Genomic DNA, 23,484 nt, shown 5'->3' with positions numbered 1-23,484 from the left:
GTATGCACACATTCTACCCTCTTTGCACTATGCTCCTCCATCACATTTATGATCTCAAGTATCAGTCATCAGCAAAGTTCTACTGAGAATAAATGTGAAGATTGTATCTATCCAATTATCAACCCATTCTATTTCTGCAACAAAATACTAGCCTGAAAACTTGATCTTATAAAAGATAACCCTACTCACTACTAGGCTGTTTCATAGTGCTTTGCATGATCCAAGTCCAAACACCACCTCTGCTGCACATGGTCCTTGAAGTCAAAGTTGTCCATGAACACTTGTTAATGCACAAGAACTCAACACCTGCTCAAATCATGAGAAGCTCCTTGTTCAGTTCAACAGCAGGGAAGACTGAAGAATTTTTTTCTCAGCTGCCAAAGCAAATGACAGTAATGAATGGGAGAGCATAGTATGACCAAAGCAAGACACAAATCTACCCATATGAGTACTAAAATATTTTATCCTGCACTATCAGTAATTATTCATATACAGTATTTTAATTGCAAGGTTCTGCTGCATAAAAGTGGTAAAGACTACTAAAATTAAAGGTATATTCTAATATTTATGAAAGAACTAATCTCAGGTATGCAGGTATTTGATTTATAGCTGAAAGGTAAGAATGGAACCATGGCTACCATTGAGGAAAACTGCTTTGATATTATGTCTTTGAAGGGGAAAGCAGTCATTGGATCTATATGAAATGTAAGAATTGTTCAACAGGCTTTCTGGTGTTAATTCCAGTGACATGTTTATGAGGTAACATCTCATTCATATCAGAAGCACTGCTCTACAAGGACTTCAAATCAGGAGGGACATATTCCTGAGTATCATACTGTAAAGCAGAATCCACCATGTCTCGGACCTCTCTTACCCTCTCTTCCACTCTCCAGACCCCAGTATCAAAGTATAAGGAAAACATAACACAAAAAAGCCCCACAGGCTGAGATCAGGACACATGACCAAGTTACTGCATCTCATGGAATTTATGCAGGGCAGCAGCAATAACTGACTTTCCTTATGCTCTCAGTCCTCCACAAAGCAAGGAATAAAAGCCAAGTCCTGTTTATGCCCACTAGCATAAGCATGTACCCCAAACACTTTTACTAAATATTTATTTATTTTTTACTAAATGCCTCCCACAATCACATTCCAGCAACACTGCCAGCATACTTAGCTTTTCTAGACATTCTGGTGTGCCTATTTCATACCATCAAAACAGAGAAAGGTACCACAAGATTGTCCCACTTGAACTCTCAAGATTGTTCACACAGCAATAAACTATGCACCTCAAACAAACCAGGAGTCTCAAAGTTATCTGGGCATTAGGCTATTCTAGTGCCAAAATGTGATATGACTCCAGTGGTAAGAAGACAAGAGTTTCAGATTTCCAAACGAGTTCTTCTGCTGTTTTAATACAGTTTTAATGAACATGAGTCCAAGAGATCACTTGATAGCATGAGGTACATTCCTTGACCACATATGGCTGTGCTTAAGGAAAGGGACAAACATAAATTAAATAGTGTAATTTAATTTAGTAGCAGTTTAATTATCATTAAGTTAAAAAAAGTTATAATTAACTATTAACGTTAATGACTTGAAACCTTTCAGAAAGCATGAATCCAAAAGGAAATATCCAGCAGGCAGTCACAGTCTTGTAGTTTTTCCACCAGCACTGCCACCTGCATCAGTCTCTTAAAGGACTATTTGTTCAATGAAGAAATTGGTCTACAGTCTGTAACAGGAGTCTTGGCTCTGCTACTTCGCATGGTCTTCTAACAGATACACAATTAACTCATAGGTGGACAACACAATGGCTGTGTTTGGTATCTGCCGGATGAGCTGGGCAAAGAGTCCTCTGTAGAAGGCCAGGTAGCCTTCTTCACGTGCCACCAGACGTGCTGTCTGAATGAAAGCCTTGTACTTGGTGCCCTCCTCCCGCAGCCGTGTCCGTATCACCTCTGCAGAAAAGGCAAACACAGCCCAAAGTTACCAAGACTGAAACCTTCCCACTGAGACACGTGCCACTGCCAGGAGAGCATGCAAAGCCCAGGGAGCAGGAAACCTTCCTGTGCCAACCGCCTGCCAGCACTTTCAGCCAGGGAACCCTGTACACACTGTCCTTCAGGCAAGAAGAAAAGTTAAAGATGAGTTCCCTTTCATGTGGAATAAATTATTTGCTCATTCAAGCTGCTGCAGAACGAAATGCTTCATTGATGCTCACATAATCAATGTTGCTTTTTCTGTATAACCACGATAACATTCTCGTCTATCGAAAACAAATAACACTGCTCAGCCCACAAGTGCTTCCCACCACTTGATCACAGAATCCCAAAGTCTGTGATTACTCAGCTAGATGAGAACAGAAGCATTAGGCATTCCATTTCTTGTAGGCATTTTTGGAGGTTTTTGTGGTTTTTTTTAAAACTAAAAAGTCCCAATCAGCAACTATGTGGCTAACTAGGAATGGTGGGACTGGTACTGAAAATGCCAGTGCAAATGCACATGCCAGAGTAACATGCATTTGGCCATTCAAACAACTAAGAATTTTACAGCCCTAAACCCTATCATTTGTCTTGGATTACAGGCAACAGCTGTTCTAGTGCAGTCATAAATGGAAAAGTTAACATACCATGTGGATAAGCAATACAAGAGGCACAGCCCTTGGAAACAGCAGCAGCAAACATCAGGCCAAAGAAGCTTGTTGAGTTCCTTTCGGTCCCATTAGGAGGAGAAGGGGACAGCTGGACTTCCTTTAGGTGCTTTTTTAAACTTTCATAAATAGCAAAGCAGATAATAGTCTCAGAAATCCCAGCATAGGAGGCAGTCAGGCCCCTATAAAAGCCACGGACACCTTCTGTCTGGTAAACATATCTAGCACACTGCAAAGCATTCATTGGTTTTGAACCCCTGGCTCTAAAAAACAAACAGAACAGAGCATATAATGAGCTCAGAAGAAGAATTAATATTATAAAAACAACTCATGGCTTTCAATAGTTTTTAAACTGCAGAAATGGTTCCAAGTTTTACTCCAAACATCTTCTAGGAAAGCTGCACAGAGTAGGACTCTCATGCTAAGAGTACACACCTGGCTTTGCTAATTCACTAATACATAACTCAAAATAATTCTTTCTGCTGAAGTTCTATCCAGTTTGTCACAGTTCACACCGATTCTTTCAAAGACAATAAGCATTACAGAGACACTGCTTTGTATTAAACTAGTAATTCCATTTAAAGCCATTTGCAGCAGGCAAAGTGACAGAGGTCTGCTACACGAGCAATGATCCTTCATTTTAAGCGGCAGCACTCAGTTCAAAGGTGCCACCCTGTGAATGCTGGAACCAAGTCTTATAAATTATTTAAAAGTTGTGGTGCCTTAAAGGATCCTTTCTATCTGACTTAACATGTCCTTGCAGGAAGGAATTAGCAGAGTCCCTCATTGCTTTGATATCCACCAGTGACTGTGAATCACCGAGCTCATAGACATTACTGTCAAACTCCCTCTGTCTCCAGGAGGTTGCCTAACAATAACAATGCTGAAGGAAGCAAAAGAACATTAAACCACTGCAACAGATTCTTATTGTTTCTAGAATGTTTTATGAAACTCAACTAACGTGGCTTCATTACAATATAAAAACATCAACCTTTCTGTTTATCAGTAACTTTGGTTGCACATCCATCTGAATGACCTGGGACCAGTACAAATCATGTTGCCAAATGGGACACTGTATCTTAATGCTATATCAAATCATTTCAGTTCTTGATATATTTATTTTCAGTGAAACCAGAAACTGAACTTAGCACTCACGGCAACTTCCACATCCTTAATAGTAACTGTGCATCAAACTGAAGTAGGACACACAGAACCTGAACCTTTAGACTGACCAGGCAGATGCATGGTGGTTTGAAAGGTGGAATTGAGGGTCAGGGAACCAACTGGGCAAGATCCAAAGTACAGGGAGACATGAGTGAAAAAGTGGAAGCTCAGTTTTTCCGAGGCTCCTTTGGCCTGTCAGTGGCACCCAATCTCCCTCAATCAGTTACTTACTTCCTCTCGAGTTGCATTCTAGTTTTCACCATCCATATAGGATTCATCAAGGAATTTGTGATAAAGGCTGAAAAAGAGAAACAAAAACCAAAAGTGGAGCTGAATCCAGGCTGGTGTATTGCCATGGCAAACATGTACTTTATACACTGTGCAGAGACAGATCTTGTTGCCAGTGCAATCTAGAGCTTCCAAAAGACACTCAGGTGTCTCACTCAGGTGAGAAGCTCACAATCTCTCTCCTGCCAGATAATCAAATCATGTTAAACTTCAGGTGGTATCAACCAGTGGCCCTGGAATTTACTAAAGGATTCTTCCTTTTTTGCACCTATTTTGATTAATATGTACTTCATGTTTCTAAAGACTGCTGTAGACAAGGTACTTTATTCACTGACTAGGTTTTAGAATAAGAGATGAAAGGAAATCCGTGGGGAAAACTCCCATGTACTAGTTTGTTCCCCCTTGGCTGTAGGTGGTGCCATTGAGCCACCACATTAACAGAATCCACCCACAATTAAGGGCTTAGCTGGGGAAACATTATTTTTAATTATCACTTTGATGACTGATGCTAGAACTAGTGGACCTCTTCTGCAGTACTATTCAATAAAAACAATTTTCCCCATCCTGGCAGGAAAAAATACAACAGCCTAAAACAATTTGGCTAAAACAGCATCAGAAGTTTGCTGGAGTCTACCAATATTTTGTTTTTCTTACACCCAGAGACATTACCATAGCATTGCAGTTGGAAAACAAAGTTAATCCAGGGGATGTTTAGATTGGACATGAGAAGAAACTTCTTCACTGAAAGGGTAATTAAACACTGGAACAGGCTGCCCAGGGAGGTGGTTGAATCACCATCCCTGGAGGTGTTTACAAGACATTCAGATGTGCTGCTTAGGAATCTGGTTTAGCACTGGACTCAGCAGAGTTGGGTTAATGGTTGGACTCAATGAAACTCTTAAAGGTCTTTTCCAACCAGAACAATTCTGTGATCCCTACTAGTGAAAAACAATCTAGAAATACTTAAAAGTGTTGAACAGGAAAACTTCCTCTGTAGACAAGCTAAGTTAGGAGCTAGCAAAGTCCTGTTTTCTGGCATATACAACATCAACCTAGGCATATACAACATCAAACTAAGTGTACATTTTCAGAATACAGCACATACTTGCCTCTGTGCTCATTTATATACCACAGTTAGCCAGAGCTGTCAGCCAAGCTGGTGTGTGAGCCTAGGTCCTGTACAGACAGAAGTCCAGCCCCTGCCTTAGCATTAATTCTATTTGTTTCCTAACTATTGAGAGGGAAAGAAATCTTGTAGCAACTACAGCTTGGAATAAATAATTAAAGTGCATCTCAGAGCCCCACAGACACCTATTGTCTGCTGCTGGTGAGGGGCTGGACACTGGGGTGTTGCTGCAGACCACACCATGAATTACAAATACATACCTGCAGAGCCTGCAGAACACATATGCACAATGTTGCTGTTAGGCACAAAAATGCCATTAAATTGCTCTTTGGCTTTGGAGTAGCATGCAAAATAGACAGCTCTGTGGGGGTAAAAAAGAGAAGAAAAGCAATGTAATAAAACACTAGCATCAAATTAGACACATTACTGTTCTTCTCGCCGAAAAACAAGACTCGGTCTCCAAAAAGGCCTCCACATGACTATTTCCATCTACAAAGACACAGGGGGGTGCTGATTTTTTCCTCTCTTTAGACTAAAGTGCCACTATTTGGCTTCACACCCACAGGGCAGAAATATTTTACTTTCACAGCAAGTCTGTTATGGGAAGCAACATGGTCTTGCAGACGAAGCAATTTGGATTGGATACCTACATCAGCTCTGGCATTAAACACACTGTAAACTTGAGAATGTCACTTTCCCACCTGGAGTCTATGTTTTCCATAAATTTTTTCAGCACTTTAACTGCATTAGCAGTACTTCATGCTTTAAACACTTCAGCCTGGACTGAATTGAAAAAGTCCCTATATGATTCATAGGAATAGAGGAAGCTCAGCTGATCTACAAGTGTCACTATGATGAGTAAGGAACTGTCTGAAGCCACAACTTTCAGCTCACAGCTCCTTGAAGTGAACTGCTGGGAAAAGGTGGATATGGATGGCTACAATTTGAGAACTTCCATGAAGTACCTTATTCCAATCTTACAGAAAAATAGGAACACAAAAGACAACATGAGTGAGTTGCATGGAAAAGCAAGCAGTCTTGGATTTACACTCCTGCTGCAAGGATTACCTGTACAGAAACAGGATTCCCCACTTCCAGGGGAACATCCTACCTACTAGGCAAGGGGCCAGAGAGGGAGGACACCACTCTTTGAGTTCCTCTTCAACTGGTTCAACCTCAGGCAAGACCATCTGCCAAATTCCTGATTGCTAACAACTTTTTACATTTGGTAGGCACAAAGATCTGCAGCCCTGCCAAGAAGGGGACAGGCCTAGGTAGGTGTGGAAACCATTTCAGTGCCTGTAAGACTTCCAAATACAAACTTTGTAGCTATTTTTGTTGCTGCTGTTTAAAAAAAAAAAAAAGTGTGTAGGGAGGAACACACACATCTTCAGGGTTATGTGGCAGCAGTGCAAGTCTTTCCCTTTCAGCTGCAGCTTTCCATTTGAGAAGAATTTAGGCAATTAAGGACTCCTCTCCTTGGCATCCAGATCCTACTCAGTGTTTGGCAAGCACTTCCAGGGATTCAAAGGGAAGCAGAAGATCATACTGGAAAAATGCAAATATTAATCCTACAGATTTTTCTGCACGACTTTCTCTTGTTTTCTCAGCGCACGGTAAGTGGCTCTTGCAGTGATTTGGAATTTAAGTGCCTTATTTAATCTGCACCTTCCAGTGTCATACAAGTGTAAAGCAGATTTTTAGAAACACTTCTTGGTACGTATACTGTGCAACATACATGCACAAATGTCAGTTTACAGATGGGATAACCTCATGGCCTATTTTTTTGAATCATGAATGCACTGGAACATTGGGCTGGTAGCTTAAATATGTCTTTTAGCAATAGTTTAACTATTTACCTCGATGGTGCAACTCCAACCAAGTTTGGACCCAGCCCTCGGAAGAGTGACCTTGGCCCTTCTTTTTCCAGAATCGACCTTAGAATAAAAACAAACAGGAAGGAAAAAAAAGATAGCAATTGGGTTAAAAGTTATGCTTCTTATTTTCAGGCAGTCAGTCAAAACAACTGTACAAAAGCAATGAGTATTGATTGTGAAGCTGTTAGCTTTTAAGCTACATAATGTACTTGAAAATTAGCAGAATTAGATACTACTGAATAAAAGCCACTGTACCATAAAACTTCTGTGTGCTACAGGCAAACATGTGCAATGTGGCACAAAGTTATAATTTCCATTCTTAGAAAGCTGTCAGGAATTGAATTAAAGCTACATGGAGAATCTGTGATAGTTGACTCTGATAAACAAAAGAGTATTTTTTTGCATTCTCTGTATCTAAGCAATCCAGGAGTTTGCTTCCTGTACAGGAACACGCATAAAATAAAACCTTTTCCCTTTAATAATTACCTAGTTATGTGTTTTCTCCCCAGAGTGAAAGCTGAATGTGGCAACTGTACTACAGGCTATGTCTCCACAGGCAGTTCAGTGATCTCTTGTTTCGAGGGCACTCAAAGGAGCTGACATCATCCTTCCCAAGGAAACTCCAGCTGCAGAGGTACTGCTGGGAGCTACTGTCAGGACTGGATTTTATAACCAGGTCTAAAGCAGGAAGATCACCCAATGATGCCCTCCTGCAGTCCTGCAATTGCTTCACCCTAGGTTTCCAAAGCCATTTCCACCCGTTTTCCCTCACACCTTAGAAGGCACACTGGGCTAGGACTCCACTGAAGAAGAGAAATTGTTTGGACAGTTTTCTCAGAAGTTCTGTACAATACTGTGCTGAAGTGCCTCATTAAAAAATACTTACAAGTTCCTTGCACTTCTAACAGCAGACAAGTTTACAAGGACTAAAACAACAGCCAAACACTAGTAAACAGCCAAGTATTTACCAGTGAAAGCAGGAACAGTCCACTAATCACTGGGACTTCAGTGCACAATCTAGTAGACAGCAACTCTCTTAACTGACCTCACCATGTGAAAACCATGCCAGACACCCCAGGTAACACCCAGCTCCATGGGTAGCTCACGTGCACCTGTTGGAACTGCCAATTTTTCAGAATTTGCTTTCTAGGTCATCAGCACTGTTGAGAATGTTCCCCACAGAGTCCAAAACAAAGCTCGTTAGACAGAAGAAAATAGAGGAGCTTCTGAAACACTTTTTCTGCAGCAAAGTTGAACTTTCTGTGTAAACTCCAGGGCTGAGTGTCTCCAAGGAGACAGATCCACCAACTACTTGTTCTTTGTCACTTAACAGTCACGACTGCGGATTCCAGCTGGGGGTGACTCATCAGAATCTTAAATGGATTAGACAAAAACAGCCTGTCCTTCTGGAGTGCTTTCTATACAGCAACAAACTCAACCTGCCCTCCTGGCTATCTGCTTTTTTTTCTATTTACAGCAGTTAGGGGGCTTTCATACTCAACACCTCTAACTCTTACAGAGCAACTTTTTCTGTAGGGCTCTCTAGCTGATTCTTTAGCCATGCAATTTTACCCAAACCAGGAGGCCCAAGTCACATCCAGTTTTATTTTTTTTAATCCAGTATTAAGAAGGGGATAGAAGAGTAAATGCAAGAGACCTAACTTCACTTCTTTCTTTATACATTTTTATTTTATCAGGAAGATCATAATCAATAGCATTATCTGTTCTTTGTAGATGCTGCCTGAAAGGAAATGACAGCCTAAGTATTTTGCTCTCACTTCCCAATCCTCTGAAGTCAGCAGGTTGAAAACTTGGTGATACATGCAGCTGAGCAGTTCCTGAAGTGAAATGAAATCAAGACCATAGTAGTGAAACTTAATGAGCTTAATAAATATATGAAAAGGTTAACTCAATTTTAAACCATTTCCCTTCTCCCTAAAAAAAGACAACCCCAGAAAAAGATGGGCCAAGAGGATTAATTAAGAGCCTTGTGCCTTGAAGTTTTCAATTCCTTTAGCTACAGATGCCTAAAGTCAAATGCTGCAAGGTGAAAAGGCAGCAAGGGAAAGGAGGTGAGAATCAAATGCAACTGGCACTACCTTACATTTTTCAGTCACGAACTGCCCCGGAGTCATCTCTGAACAGACAATGAAACATTTGGCAGGGGAAAGAAGCACTGTTTACAATACAGGAACTCAAGTCCCAGAATGACTCTAGCCAGATAGTTCTGCAGAGAGTTGGAATTAGCACTGTACTGTTATATAACTGTGCAGCTCCTCCCCAGGCAGCCTGCCCAGCGTGTGCCTTACATAAAATCATTCAGCTTGCTTTGCTAGTCATGATTTTCTTTGGCATTCTTGCTACCTGATCTGAAGAGGACCTCTCTGCATCACCCCAGGGTGCCTAAAGATCCAAATAAACTCAATCCATTTGCATGAGGTCTGAGCCGTAAGTTTATGGTGCTTTGGTATGAAACACAGTAGTAAAGATCTGGGCTTCAGAATTGCTGGTAAAACTACTGTAAGCTGGAGGATTTCACATTTCCTCCTCTCTGTGAACACACACCTGAAAAGGGAACAGCTGGAGCAGCAACTGCTGCAGTCTGAACCACACAGAAGGCTTTTAACAGAGACAATACAGGTGCTGACAGGATTGATTCATAGCAGTAATTTGCAAAGACAAGATCTGACAGCACATGTAGCTCATGAAGTCAGCTATAGCTGAGGAAAAGATACAAGTTTTTAAGACCCCAATTGGACATTACATTTTATTGAGACTGCTTTTGCAAAAAGTGTCCTTCCCCCACTCCCTCAAGTTTCAGTTATAGATCATCCATGCAGGAGTGCAGACAAGTGTACTTTAAAATACATGGGAACACAGAACTCTGGAGGTTGCTAGGTTCAAACTCATGCTCAAAGCAGGGCCAGCTTCAAAGCCAGACCAGGGGCTGACACGCATCACTGGGTGCAGTGAATCAGAAACCTGGTTACAATGCTGGTCCTCTAAGGTGAAGGAAAGGCTACAGGCTCTCACTTTGGTATGAAGCCTCAAAGTGAGAGTGCTTCAGGAGAGGAATTAAAAACCTTCCCTCTATCGAACAGGTAAATAGCATGGGCAGCAACAGCAACAAGTACCTCCAGTAGCTCCTCAAACCAAACTGGGAGTGGCTTCAGGAAAAAGAGAAAGAGAACATACATGGCTTGTTTAGTCCTTCAATCAAACTTCTGTGAAAGTTCAAAGGAATGCTCAGGAGCCCCAAATGTGTGTGCTTCAGAGAAAATAATTTCTCTTTCTACTGTTGAAAGCAGAAGCTCAACTGACACGAATCCTACCAGTGCAAGTCTGGAGCAACATTTGCATTCCATAATGTCACAAAGGGATTGACACTCAGATTATTGGTGTCAAGCAGCGTGGAATAACAGGAGCAGTACTCACTTGAGAACACTGAAGAGCCCAGGTGATACAGATGTTGGCCTGACCATTCCTTCACCACTGATGGTCCCCAGCTGGACTTGTGGGTAGTAGACAGCCCGGAAGGCTAACTTTGAAGACTGGAGCCTAGTCTTTATTACCTCTAAGGGACATGTAAAGATGGCACCAACCGTTCCTCCGCATCTGTAAAATACAATTTAAGCAGAAGACAAAGTCAGGAAAACATACCTGCACAGATGTGTGAAATCACAGTATGGCATATAAATACAATCTGAAGGCTTGTCTTCTGTTGCTACACAGTGTGGACAAACTAGTAGAATGCAGGACAGGTTTGGCATTGGGCAAAGGCTGCTCCCAAGCCCTACGGAGAGGAGGTTGAGAAACTTACAATGACCACGCGTAATGAGGAGATTGGTAAATACAAAGATGATACCCAGCACTAACAAAAAAACCCTGACTGACCATTAAGGGTCCCATGTTTTGCCAGGACTTGGATTTATGCCTGTAAAAACTTCAGAGGCATCCATGTCTCAGAGGTTGTTGTCCTAAAACAGACATACCCTTGGATGGATTTTTCTTATGGGAAGCAGGAAGCTGGTAGATGAGAACAAGCCACTGGGGATTAGGACACTATGGACTGAAAACACAGTCATACAATTCTTCACCATTTCAGTACTTACAAGCAAAACAGCTGCCTACAGAAGTAGCAAATATCAAACTACACTAGGTTAGGCCTTCTTAAAAACAATGGATATCAACTGCTTTTGGGGTGGAAGCTGCAGGAATGAGAGAGAAGGTAGGGAAACACAGTAATAGGACAGAAAGGCTACTGAAGAACTGAATTGCCTTAAGGACAAAAATAAAATACTATACATCCACACATAAATGTGGGTGTATATATCCATACACATATAGACACAGACATATAATTAATATATATAAAGAAGAAATAAATGATCCTATAATAGGCATATATTTATCAGATTGAGCCTCAGAAAAAGCACACTGGACCAAAAATATAAAGTGCAATTTTAATTTTAATCAGTGATCTGGAAAGTGACTGGTCAAACCATTTCTCTCTCTGCTGCTGGTCCTCTTTGGTAATTGAATGGCCTTTCTGTCAAACTTCACAATGAAACATAATGTTGAGGTTTGGTGAAAGGCACTGCATCTAAATTTTATTAAACAAACACTTTGGGATTTAGGAAGACTTAAATAAAGATACATGTTTTTTCCAAGGGCATTTACTGCAACTGATCTTATTGGCTGGGAAATATTTCCTCTGTTTCCACAAGTGTCAAAGCATGTGATTCCTTCAAAAACCTCTGTTTGCAAGTTTTCTTAGAAAAGACCATAAATCAACAACTTAACTCTCTGATGTTACTGTGAAATTGTAATTTAAGTAGTTTTCCATAAAAGGGAGATTAATATAAAAAAAATAAAACTCCTATCCTTTATCTTGCACATAAAAAAGCATTGCTTGCTAGAGTCATAAGAAGTTTGCATGGACTAATTTGGGAGCAGAGATCCAAAAAAGGACATTAATAAAGGTACTAGTGCATGTTTTCTAAACCCCTATCTAAACATAAGCTATTTTTCTAGGACAATCTTTTTTTAAACACAAGGAAACAGCTAATTAAGAATGGCAAGAAAATCCAAGCTGTAGACACATACTAGTTTATAAATGCCTTATCCAGTACAGCTTATTTTGCTTGCTCCAGCAGTGTGTCTTGAATCAGCGACCATTCTTTGCCAAAACCTTGAAGCCCCTGCACTTGCACTAACAGTCTGGCCACGCTTCTGTACAACCACAAAATTGAGGTTTTTTATAAGGTTCTAAAGGACGACTCAGACCACATGGCTGGGGAACAAAACTTCCTGCCTACAGTTTTCATGTTCTGCAAGATTCTGTTCAAGTACACGATCCCAAAGGCTGTGCTTTTCAAAATACAAATGCATCCAACACAGAAGAAACTGTGTTTGCACTGATACTGGCAATATAGTTTAACAGCATGCTTCAGTGAGGTTCTCCTCCAAGTTCTTGCTTCTTCTTTCCATGCTGAAAGGGGGAAAAAAAACTCAACTAGGGATAATCCACACATTCAAAGTGACAGATACTGTAAGAAAGACCTTTGCCTTCATCCCTTTCAAACCGCTTATGTTTTGACTGTTGAATAAAGAATAAAGTTGCTCATGCAACTAGGTACATAGCAGCTGAGGTTGGGTTATTTGGCTAAAAAATGGCAGTATTCACAGAGACCTTATCAGACCTCCGATTATTTTGTTTACTGAACCAGGGCTTGGACATGAGCCTTCTGTTCTGTCAGTACTGCTCTGGAGACATGGCTTCAGTTTATCCTTCCCTGTTTTGTCAGATGCATCTCACACTGCTCACATTTCTCTGAAATTGGATCTTGGGGGAAAAAGAGGTCAGGAAGGCTTCTCCAGCAAAACCTTGCCTGTTCCCACAGCTCACACTTATAACTTGGAGCAGGAGGTGTTTTGAGGATCCTTCCTGCTGATTCCCACTGCCACCTTTCCCACTACATATATCCAATACAGACACAAGTATGTGTTATTAATACCTGGGGTAGTCAAGGCACTCCAGAGAAATTGTAAGTCTGTGGGAACTGGATGAAGAGAATTTGATTGCTTCAGTCCCTAATTCATTTCTCTACCAACGCTCCACTGCTGTGTATGCTGTCTTCAGTCCTCATTTACTTCACAATTATGAACATTAAATCAATACTTTCACAGTTACAATTCATAAATTCAGAACACTGAAACTCCATTTGCTATTTCTGAACTACCAACTGCTCAGTCTAGACTGACATCTTGCCATACAATTTTTTTAGTCTTCTGGCATATTCCCCCCTGCTTCAGCTGTCTTCTTGCCTTCCTAGCCCACTCCTTGCCTTTCATCCTTTCAGTTTGATAATCCAGTTAATTTATGCAGCCTTTAACACTTAAGTACTTCTGCTAATGCATATGTAATCCTCTGATATTCAACACACTGAGTTAATATGTGCACTATCAGTTTTAGCAGCTCAGAGTTCATGTTGTCAGTGGGACATTTAAGAAAAATACATTATCTAACAGAGCGGTTCTCAGAATGTCAACAGGGTGCACACATTCTGTCCCAAACACAAATATGCAGCAGATAGTTCAAGGTCTTAAGTGTATTGGGCAGCTTTTTCAGATTAGCTGATTTTCCTCCACAGGGAATTATATGCATCATACCCTGATGTTGCTCTATTCCCTGGAAAGATGGCTGAAAAACAACACACTGTGCATAAAAGAAACACTGTATTCCTGGGGTGTTCCAAATGCCTATATCTAGGAAGAAAGGAAAAACAACCAGCCTTCCTCAGCTACACGAACAGACAAAAACCCTGGTAGATTCAAATGATGGATATACAGCCAGATAAATTTAATTTTGGAAAAATCTTATACTGCAATTAAGGCAAAAATCTCCAAGTCTTCATACTGGTTTGAGTCAGGGACTGTATTGGGTTTTCTTTGATCCATCAGTGCAGAACTACAGTTCCAGAGGTGTTAAGCAGTGTTTGCCATGCTAGCCTCTCGCAAAAATTCCAAAACAATGTCTGAATCTGTCCTTAGCCAAAAGATACCTTCAACAGGTCTCATGGGAAGCATCTAAAAAGAGGTTCCCAGCTCTGCTCTACATATATCACAGATAAAAAACCTCCTTGATGTGCGACAGCCAACAACCCATCAGCTTTGGCCTGTCACCACCAGAAAATCAGTATTTGTACTTCAGGCCTTGAATGCCTCCTCTAGTGACATGATGGGCCAAGGGAGTTACAGACATATGCCTCATCACCAAGACAGAAAAAACGTCACACCGTTTTATTAAAAAAAACCAGTCGCTCAGTTTGAACCAAACTACTAAAGAATATGTATCACTCGGTAACTACATGAAATCAAGATAACAAGTTTGTTCCCAGTTTTTGCTCTTTACCAGTTCGATGAAGTGCCCTGCAGCCTCTAAATACCACTTCTTAGAAAATGCTTGTAGTAAACAGTATTACTCCAGCTGGAAAGATAACACGGAGTAACCTCTATTGCAGTCTAGTCCACAGCTTTTCCCAAACAAAAATAAGCAACAACTGCACTGAGTTCAGCAGGGAAGCAGGAATCCAGGCTTGTAAACACGGTTATATCTGTTGTGCAACTTCGGCATCGTTCTCTTTGCTGGTTCTGAAACCTTCCCTGCCCTCAGAGTCATCTTCCCATGGAAAAGCCAAGACCCTTTGGTTTGCTGTTACTATTGTAAGCCTTAAAAAAAACGAACAGAAACAAAAGCCAGTGAGACTGCTTGTCAGTCAGCTACTGGGAAGCCATCTCTTTCAACAAGCGGAGAACACTTTCTTGGCTGCTCCAACATCCCTCCAAACACATCAAGTAATTCCTACGACATTTCTCACATGTAGAGAAAGTTGCTTTGAAACTGATGCCCAAACTCGTTCAATCCAGCAAGCCTTAAGAAGTCCACATTTCTCACTTGAGAAACAGAGATAACAGCACTAGCAGTTATGTTCACACACAGGACATGGAAATTCAGGGCCCTGAACAGGGAACCCTTTTGAAATAACCTGTTTGGACGGTGAGGGGGTATGTGGTGGACCAAGCACTTCAGCACTGGCTGGTCCATGAGAAGACTGTTTGCTGTCTTGTTTTGCTTCCCAGCAGCATCACAGCAAGAGCAACAATGGCACACTTCTCCATAAATAACAAGCAGAGCAAGAACCAGGTCCAGCAATGAACATTTAAAGGCCTGTATAACCTAAAAGCCCATCTCTTTTCCTCTGTGCTGTATTTGCACTGATTTAGACATAGATCAATCTTATACCAGGGTGGTCAGGGGGATACTTCTTTCCCCTCATGCTCTCTCCAAACCAGACCAGACATGGTGACTTCCTAGGCATGCTGGAGAACGGTTGTTTACTAGGAACTTCAGAGAAGGTAGCGGGTACATTCAATAAGGAAGGAAGATGCTGATAACTCAGTACTAGATTACAACACTGATGAGTTTAAAATTCCTATTTATTTATAGTCTGATGAGCTATGTGAGGACACCTAGAGTTCTGGGTAGGCATTGTTACTTATCCACGCAAGTTGCACATGTACATTCAGGTCCAGTTTCTGTCACGGGCTCCAGGTACTACTCTAATGCAGGTGAGGAAAGAGAGAACTAAAAAACCACACAGTATCCAAGCCAGCAGAAGGGCAGCCTCTCTGAAACACTTCACTTTGTTGGGTTTAATATTATATGAACTTACTGCTCCAAGGACACATCAGAGGAGACTGAAGTCTCCTGTTTAGCAACAGAAGAGACCATGATCTACTATTAAACAGATTTAAACTAAAAATAGATTTCTTCTTGGCCTTCTAACTATTGCCAGCTGACAAGCACTACAGAATATTCTCCAACTTAGTTTAAGCCAGTAAAAAAGCATTAAACCAGAAGATTTCTGATAAGGACAGACATGCATACAACAGCACTTACTATATGAATATCATATGATTTTTAAAATTTATTTTTAATTTACAACATAAAATGATCTTGGTAGACTACTATTATAATCCCTGTAGTAAGTTAATTAACAAGGCTTTTGGGCAGGGTTTTTGGTTGGTGGTTTGGGGTTGTTAATTTAAAGCTTTTAACACAACAAAAAGAAGTTTACAACTTCTTGCAAGAACATACTCTGAAGTATCAGGATCTTCTCTAACTCTCCCTCCATTTCCTTTCCCTTTTTAGAGTACCTGCTTTTCAGTACAACTGTATGGCTCAGGCAGTCATGCAGCCTCCACCGTTACTGTCACCTACACAGAGCTCGTGAAAGCCTCGTGCAAATCTGTTCCTTTACAAAACCAAGCTATGGCGCATCAAAAAGCATAAAACCTGTGGTTTGGACAATGCCTTTTGGATATCACCCCTCAGTTCCTCCTTGATTCAGCTACGAGGACAGGATTTCAAGTGCTGCATTTAACAGAGCTGAATGCCACAGCTAGGTAAGATTTTTTTAAATGATACACAGCTGAACGTCACAGCAGCCCAGCCAAGTCTGCACAGCGCTGACCTCAAGTCGCACCATGATCCTTTCCTACCCTTCCTGCTCGGCTGGTTAAGGATGTAGTTTCTAATTGTGGAAAGGCCGGTTGCAAGCCGGTACCGGGGGGCTACCTTACTGATGTGGGGAAGAAAAGCACAGTTTCCCACACTGCCTCACACAGCCCGCAGAGCGCTGCCTGGCCGGCAGCACGACGGGAACCACACGGCCCGTGTCCCCGCCGCCAGCCCGGGGAGGGGAGGCCCCCAGCCCGTGTCCCCTCACCCGAAGCTCCAGCGGGGCCAGCGCGGCCTGCCCCGGCGGGCGGCAGCCCCGGCACCGCGGCCCAACCCAGCCCAGGCCCCGGCCGCACTCACCCCCCAGCGAAGAGGTGCAGCAGCGTGTTCTCCTGCGGGCCGCCCGCCATGCTGCTGCCGGTACCGCTGCCGGTGCTGCCGGTGCCGCCGCCGCCGGGTCCGGCCCCGCCGCGGGCGCTGCAGGCGGGGGCCGGGCCGCGGCGCGCACGTGACACCGGCGGGCGGCGCGCGCGACGTCAGGCGGCCGCGCGTGACGTCACGAGGGGCCCGGCGGGGGAGCCCCGGGGCTGGGGGGGGGGTCACCCCGGTGCCCTGACGGCTCCCGAAGCCCCTCGGAACAGCCCTGCGCTGTGTCTGAGCCAGCGCCCGAGCCCAGGCGTGCGTTCAGCTGCACTTGGGTGTGGAGCTGAGCTCAACGGGCACCCAGGGAAGAAAGCTCAGGCTGGTCCCGCACGGGGGGCATCAGGCGCGCACAGCTCAGGGCTGTCGTTGCAGATCGGCTGGTCTTTCACTAGAGCTGGTCGTCACTGCAGCTTTATCAGAATGCAGATGACTCTACTAACTTATCTCTTTGGCTTGCTCCAGGTATTGATTCAGCCAGCATTCGATCTTTGGGGCCCTCCTCGGTTGTAGTGCCTCTCGGCAGCCAAGTAACACACTGACCTTATCACAATGACAAAAAAACCTGCCAGGTAGGTATAAACATTGAGAAAACACGTCTATAGCACCCAGGAACACCAACACAACCAGAACTGGCTGTAAGGACCCCTTCGCTAAGACTTCAGCTCAACACAACACTGGTACACGTGCAAGGATTCATGTGAGCACACACATAGACACTGAAAGCTGGGACAAATGTTCTCATTTACACACAGATAAACTACAAATGCACAAAGGCAGGACTGCTGGCCTTTCATATTCACACACACAGGGCCCTACTACACACCCATACACTTAGTTTGATGGGGCTTGGCCAAGAGTTTTCCCACATGCCCCCCCCAAAAAGATTCCCCCCCACGTGTACCAAAACCAGTTTTGAGCCCCAGCCTTGTGCTCCCAGTTCTGCAGAGGCAAAGCAGCCCTTCTCTGTTGTGAATGTGCACAAGCACAACAGTTTGTGGACAGCTATGCAGTGCCAAGAGGTTTTTTCTAGCTTACCAGCCAACTTAGAAAAACAGGTCCTAGATCAAATGGGTCTGTGTAGCCTGGGGAGGTGCCAGGCAGTCCTCTCAAGTGTGGAAATAAGAAGCTTGACACAAGTGACAGAAGAAAATCTGCTTCAAGCAGGAAGGCTTAGGAAAGGAAGGAGAAACCAGCCTTTGAGGACAACAATGGATGGGGTGACAGTGAAATGGGAGGGAGAGGAAAAAAGTGAGATGTTCAAGAATGACAGGTATTGGTCAGATGTTTTAGGGGCACAAAGACATGGAGGAAGCTGATCCCAAAAGAATCTGATAGGCTAGAGATGTGTATGAAGAAAGATGGGAAGTTGCTATTGAAAGGGTGGTTGAGGAGAGAAGCAGCTGAGCCTTCAAGGCACAATGAAGGAGAGAAAAAACAGTTCAAGTAATTATATAACCAGGTCCTTAGGTAACACATACTGGGTCCTTCAGAACATGCAGATGGGATGGGTGTCCTTTCTCTTGGTTTATTTTCTTCTGTTGCTGTTCCTTTGCTCTTTCCCTGCCCTTATGCTGTGCACGGTGAAGAATCCCTTGCAGCTGTCAGCTGATGACTGAGCACTGGGCTTTTCTGCAAGGCAGAGGGCCAGGCAGGAGCAAGGGCAGCTGCCAGACTGGAAGGAAGCTCCAGGGTCTTGGGTGGCAGCCCACACAGTGGGGTGTGTGGGAGGTGTAGGCTCAAGACAGCCACTCATCAAACAGCTTCCCAGAAAACCCTCTGGACAAGGGATTCTAGGAGGGCTGCCTGTGATCTGAGACCTGGGGAAGGATGTGTCCAGAGCTGTGTTGTTTTTAAATGAAGCCATTTGGAGTGGCTCACTGCCTGGCACAGCAGGGTTATATATGCAGGAGGGAGGTCATGTTACAGTTCTCAGCATTAAAGCAAGTAGGGCCTGATTTCCAGTTTCTCTGTTCCCATGTGGTTTAGGCTGAGGTGGGACAGATGAAGGTCAGCCAGCTTTATGCTGTTTATAACTTTGGTCTAATGTACACTCTGCATCCTGTAACCCCCATTTAAAAAAAACAAAGATGGGCAGCAAAAGAAAATAGCCAGAAGGGCAGAAAACAGCCCAGCACCTCCCTGTCTGCCACCTGTGTGAGGCTTACCAAGCCTATGATGACTTCTTTAAATACTCAACTCTTACAGAAACATCTTTGCTCACTTTGTGCCCCTTGATACTGCCAGAGAGACATGCAGCAGCCAGTAAATTTTGGTCCTTGAGCTCCTGTAATTCATCTGGACTGTAGGCAGTAGAACTGACAGAACTGACTCCGCAGTCATCACATCTCCAGCCCAACATAGCAATTAAACATTTGTAGTTTTCAGTTAAATTTAATATACTGCAGCAGGTCATGTAGGTTTTTTAAGCAATTAACCAAGCCTGTGTACCTAAAACTTTTCTGCTTAGTTTTCTACTGCTCTTAGTTGTCTACTGGTATGAGATCATATATATTCCAATTTAACTCTACTAAGAATGTCCAGGTACAACTTTTCAAGCTATTAAGAGTTTACAGAAGGTCAGTAGCTACAAGCTACTTATGGTCAGCACTGCCTCTGCAGAACACTAACCAAAGGGGAAGACTCTACTGTAACGTAACAACATACTGCCTGGATTCAATACTTTTATTAAAACTGTACCTTTTCACCTCATTGCTCGTCTACACTAAAGACACTTCAAAACATGAAGCTACTATGTCCACAGAGCCCTCTGGTGGACGAACCATCGAGGAGCAGAGAAAGCTGAGCTGCTTTTGTTTTTGGTTTGTTGTTTTTTTTTTTCACCAGGCCACAATTACCAGCTTCTGAAAATGACACATATTAAGGTTCAAAACTGCTCTTTCATCACCACATCTGAGGGTAGCAGGGCCTTTGCTAGCTACCTAGCTAGGTGACCAACACTTTATGGTTTTCCATTTTACTAGGTGATCCTAGTAAAATTTACTGATTATTTACCTTGGCCAGCAGCATAGGAGAAGCAGTAAAAGACATTAATCTAATTGCCTTGCCAAGCTCATTCAGGAGTCTGTAACTCGTGATCCCAGCTGGGTGTCTTGACTGAGCAGCTTGAATGTGCTCCAAGCTGCACAAGAAGGGATGAGGGACCACTGCCACACTAACAAGTTAATGGCTCCAGACATTTGTGCCACCTGCTTCTGCATTGGCTGGAAACATTCCTGGAGCACAGTTCTGTCTAGTTTGTACGGGTGGGCCAGAGGACGTTGTACTGCGAGCAACGCGGAAACTAAATTTGCTCATCGTTCCTGAGCCTGCAATGGTTGCTCACCTTCTAGCCTGAAGGAGACTTGCAGCCGTGCTTGCCTCTACCTCCCACTGCCCAGCAGAGAGCACTGCAGGAGCGATGTTAGAAGCAGAGCCACCTTAGAGCGGCGAGGAGTCAGGCACGGAAGGTTTGGTACTGCGCATGTTCTCTGACTGCGCCTCCAGTTTTGTCTGTATCTGCCTGTCATCCTCCCCGGGACACTTTGAAGATACTCTGCCTTGTGGCTCCTGCTCTTCTTCAAGAAACACATCTCAAAGGGGTGATGAGTTCTAAAAACCTCAGGCATTGCTGACTTTTTCTGAAGCCCTGGAAAACACTGGCACTGTTTGAGCACCTCACTTATTGAGCCAGACAGCAAAAGTATTACCTGCATCCTGGATGTTATCACCTTTACCTCCCTTTTCCCCAGCCAGGTGGAATGAGGAGGTATGTTTGCTTGTACCTCCTGGCCTCAACAGGTGTACAGATGGTCTGGGCAGTCAGTGGGCTGCCTCTCCTTCCCTGTCATGATTTTCCAGTATTGATCTGTAATTGGGAAAAATACTGACTGTCCAATCTCCCACACTGCTTCACACACCCCATGGGATCTTGTTAAAAAGTCAATCTCTTTCTTGCTTCAGCCATCTATTGAATTTGAGCTCTTGGGGTACCACACACTCTTCCACCACAGAGTGCACTTCACCTCTAGGAGCTGAAGAGTGAGCATTGCAGAGTGTAGGTACTGAGGCCAGGAGGTGCAGGCATAGGCAGGAAAATGCAAGACAGGTTTTGTGGTTGTGCTAGGAGCATATGAAAACACCAGGAGAGTGGGCCAGATCTGGGAAAGCACTATGTTCCAGACACTGTTTTTGTAGCATGTTGAGTATTTCTAGGGAATTTCATGAGGACAAGTGTGCACAGAAACACTGTGGCCTCAACAGATCAGACACGACAGGAGCCACATCAAGGGAAGTTCCTAAATTACTCCCTTGCCAGTACAGCATGAACCCAACCAGGAAGGGTTGAGCTGGCTATTCTTGGTACTTGTTTTGTCTGGTGGCTTCCTACAAACTGGAGCAAGGACTCACCAACTTGTTCCACATCATTAGCAGCTGGCAGCTCCCCAACCATGACCAGCATAGCCTGGATTTCACCCAGCAACTTCAAGATGAAAGACATTGCAGCACCACTGCACTCACTGTTTTAGGTCCCAGTCCAGCTCCCACTAAAGTCAGCTACTCTTTTTCCACTGAGTGCAGCTGGAGCTGGGTCTGCCATTTCTGTAACAGTTCTGTCTCAAGTCCTCAGCTAGCTGAAATATGGGTAAAATAGTGCAAGACAACAGATAGATGCCTGAAACATCTTTTCTGGCATTCAAATTAAAACCAGCAACATGGTAAAGCAAGAGCATGAGGAATTATGTTTCTTTCCTGAAAGCACTGAAGGTCTGAACTTGGAGCAGCCAAAGCACCTGGTGAAACACTCTAGGAGCCTGCATTAAGTCAGTGTCTGTCAGGAGCCTGACATATGTGAAGCTCAGTTCTCTTTTCCAAAGTGCATCCTAGCCAGGAGCACCATCAAAGAAATCTCTCTGGTGGTGATGAAGATTCTGAGAGCACTCAGCTGCCCTAAGAATGACTGAGATCATTGCTAGTGTTTTGGGAGGAGCCTTGGGAGAAGCCTATGTCTAAAAAAGTATCCCAAGTCCAGGAACATAGAAGCATGCAGGACATAAATGTATTTTTACAAACATAGCAAGGAGACACTTCACCTGGCTATCCTGTCAGTAAAATTTTGTTGGAAGTATTTTGAGTGATTTAATGAACATCCTAAAGACTGTAAAGTACACACACATAATTTGAATTCCTTCTACCTGTTTCATTCTGCAGCAAGCAATTATTGACTCCTCCTATTTTACATGTGGAAAGCAGAAGCACAAAGGCAGCAGGCACAAAATAAGCAAGTAGAGATGAGGCAAGGGCAGAGCCTACTTTGCCCAAAGGTCAGCAGTTGTCTGTCCTACCATGTACTGCCTCCCAGTCAGCTTTGCTCAGAGGCTACAGATGGAGGTCTGGTTTGTTACAAGACTTGGCCAGTGTCACTAAACATCTTTCCACTGCTAAAATGGGCTTAGCTCCACTTTCAGGGCCAAGACATCGAGAAGCATCTACCATTTTAAAGCCTGTGTCATGCAACCACTGCAGGGCTGACCCAACACCAGGGGCAGCAGGCTGTCAGCAGAGGAACAGGACAGGCATTCAAGGGAACGAGAAACTGGGTAAAATGAAAACTGGCAAAAGAAAACAGTTTCGTCACACTAACATGGAACTGTAGTCAGGAGCTTGTGCTAAGAGGATGCCACCAAGGCCAAGAATTTAGTCTTTGGGATTTCCCTCTAGAAAGATAGGAAGTACAATCAGTCAGAATGAGTGACTGAGAGCACTGAGAGTCCTTGGTTATTGGGAGACTGTTAGAAGACTCCCTGTGTTCAGCCTGGCTCCATGCTGACCAAGAGGTCCACCAGCCAGTGAATGTGGGGAGACCAGCTCTGCTACTGCTGTGAACATAAAATCCTGGTGACTTGTAGCTGATGTTGATTCTGTGGGCCAGGATGACCTGTAGCATAATGATGAGACATCTCAGTAGTTTTCCCCCTAAAGGGAAACTCCTGGGGGTCTGTGAGGAGTACGAGGAACTCACAAAAGCCCTTTCCTAAGAGCCAGGATTACTGATGTGCAGCGAGTGAGCAGAGTTCCTCCACTCTGGGCAGTTCAGTACAAATATACCCTATATAGCCAAATACAGGATGAAAGAGATCCTGATTTCTGGAGAACGAAAAGAGTAGCAATGGAAAAGAGTAGCAGCATCCTCCAAGAACCCACTTCCCTCCATCTCCACAGCAAGCTTCTCTGCAGGCAAGACTAGGATAAATTTGAAACATATGGAAGTCTGTGATCAGGGCTCCAGGATGAGCAGCTGAAGCACTGAGGAGCTACCTGGACCCCATTCAGGAGTGATCTCAGGGATCAAACATCTCATGAATGGGGAGTGGGCTGGGTGGGGAACTGAAAAGGTACAGGCTCCAGTTCGGTGCTTCCCACCCTCCCAGGG

The 23,484-nt window shown here is 43.6% G+C and overlaps 1 protein-coding gene across 1 annotated transcript; it reads right to left on the bottom strand.

Moving 5' to 3' along the window:
• Positions 1 to 1,387: 1,387 nt before the first annotated feature.
• SLC25A33 (solute carrier family 25 member 33) lies at positions 1,388 to 17,126 on the bottom strand. The gene is made up of 7 exons (XM_051637452.1): positions 16,992 to 17,126; positions 10,544 to 10,723; positions 7,091 to 7,168; positions 5,492 to 5,592; positions 4,049 to 4,115; positions 2,633 to 2,916; positions 1,388 to 1,961 (listed from the first exon to the last, which is right to left on the bottom strand). The coding sequence occupies exons 1-7, from the start codon at positions 17,039 to 17,041 to the stop codon at positions 1,759 to 1,761; spliced, it is 963 nt and encodes a 320-aa protein (XP_051493412.1). The 5' UTR covers positions 17,042 to 17,126; the 3' UTR covers positions 1,388 to 1,758.
• Positions 17,127 to 23,484: the final 6,358 nt, after the last annotated feature.

Source organism: Apus apus, chromosome 20 (assembly GCF_020740795.1).
Source record: "Apus apus isolate bApuApu2 chromosome 20, bApuApu2.pri.cur, whole genome shotgun sequence".
NCBI classification, from domain to species: Eukaryota; Metazoa; Chordata; class Aves; order Apodiformes; family Apodidae; genus Apus; species Apus apus.
The sequence above is the reverse complement of the archived record's forward strand: the minus strand, read 5'-3'. Positions and strand labels throughout refer to the sequence as shown.

Bases quoted from the DNA above. Each gene is read 5' to 3' on its own strand.
- SLC25A33 (XM_051637452.1), bottom strand. From the start codon at position 17,041: ATGGCGGGCGGCCCGCAGGAGAACACGCTGCTGCACCTCTTCGCTGGG. The intron at 7,169-10,543 runs GTGAGTACTGCT...TTTTATTCTAAG, and splicing joins GGGCTCTTCAGTGTTCTCAA to GTCGATTCTGGAAAAAGAAG. The intron at 2,917-4,048 runs GTAAGTAACTGA...TTTGTTTTTTAG, and splicing joins AGAATGCAACTCGAGAGGAA to AGCCAGGGGTTCAAAACCAA.